Source organism: Echinops telfairi, unplaced genomic scaffold (genome assembly GCF_000313985.2).
Source record: "Echinops telfairi isolate 266 unplaced genomic scaffold, ASM31398v2 ScPeMD7_23;HRSCAF=83, whole genome shotgun sequence".
NCBI lineage: Eukaryota > Metazoa > Chordata > Mammalia > Afrosoricida > Tenrecidae > Echinops > Echinops telfairi.
The window spans coordinates 7584847-7585757 of NW_022103920.1; the positions used below are offsets into that span (position 1 = coordinate 7584847).

At 59.9% G+C, this 911-nt stretch overlaps 1 protein-coding gene across 1 annotated transcript in view; it reads left to right on the forward strand.

Moving 5' to 3' along the window:
• SVOPL (SVOP like) overlaps positions 1-911 on the forward strand; it is a 50802-nt gene that overhangs the window by 18945 nt on the left and 30946 nt on the right. The window contains exon 7 of the mRNA XM_030885272.2: positions 546-679. Coding sequence (XP_030741132.2) covers positions 546-679 — 134 coding nt within the window. The remainder of the gene's footprint in view (positions 1-545; positions 680-911) is intronic.

A 911-nucleotide genomic window follows, 5' to 3' on the forward strand; every position in this document is an offset into this window, starting at 1 on the left:
TCCAGAAGGTTCCACCGCCATTAGCATAGACTCAGGTCAGGAGAGACCAGTCCCTGCAGAAGGACATCACGCTTGCTAACGTGGAGGGGCAGCATGGGAGGGCCCTGGAAGAGACGGATGGACACCATGGCCGCAACAGCAGGCATGACATAATGGCCATTGTGAGGATGGCGCAGGACCTGGAAGCCACTGTGCATCTACCTTGCCAGCTCAGGCTGACTGCCCCGGGCCCAGTGGCGTGGGTATTTAGCTGGGACTCCGGGGTCTGTCTGAAGCAGCGGCTTTCCCTCCCACTCTTGAGGCCTCTCCAGCAAGAAGCCCACCTGCTGCTCTATCTCCCAACCACCAGGGCTCACATCCCCTCTGCCCCTCTGCCTTGGTGCTGTGTCCCCAAGTGCCCGTGTTCCCTTGCTATCCTGACGAGAGTGGCTTGGGCAGAGATGTCCTCTCCAGAGAGAAGACCACTGTGCGTTTCTGCGCAAAATGCTGCCCGGCTGACAGCCAGCCCAGCCCTGCGGTGTGTCTGTGCGCCCGCTGTGCGGCAGCTCCCTGCCCATCTCTGGGCTGACCCTCCCTCGGGTGCCTACTTCTCCCTGCTGACCTCCTTCTCGCCCTCCTACGGCTGGTTTGTCTTCCTGCGGACCATGGTGGGCTGTGGCGTGTCCGGCCACTCACAAGGGTAATGATGTTGAGGGGGGGACGTGCATGCGTGTGCGTGCATGGGGGGAGGCTCGGAGGGGGTGAGGTGCACGCACACACACACACACACACACACACACACACACACACAATGTACGTGGGGGGAGGTTCCTGAGATTGCACCCCAAAATCCAAACCCAGACTCGGAGGGGGGACGTGCACACACACACACACACACATATATATATAAATTCACTGAGGTTTGGGAGTTA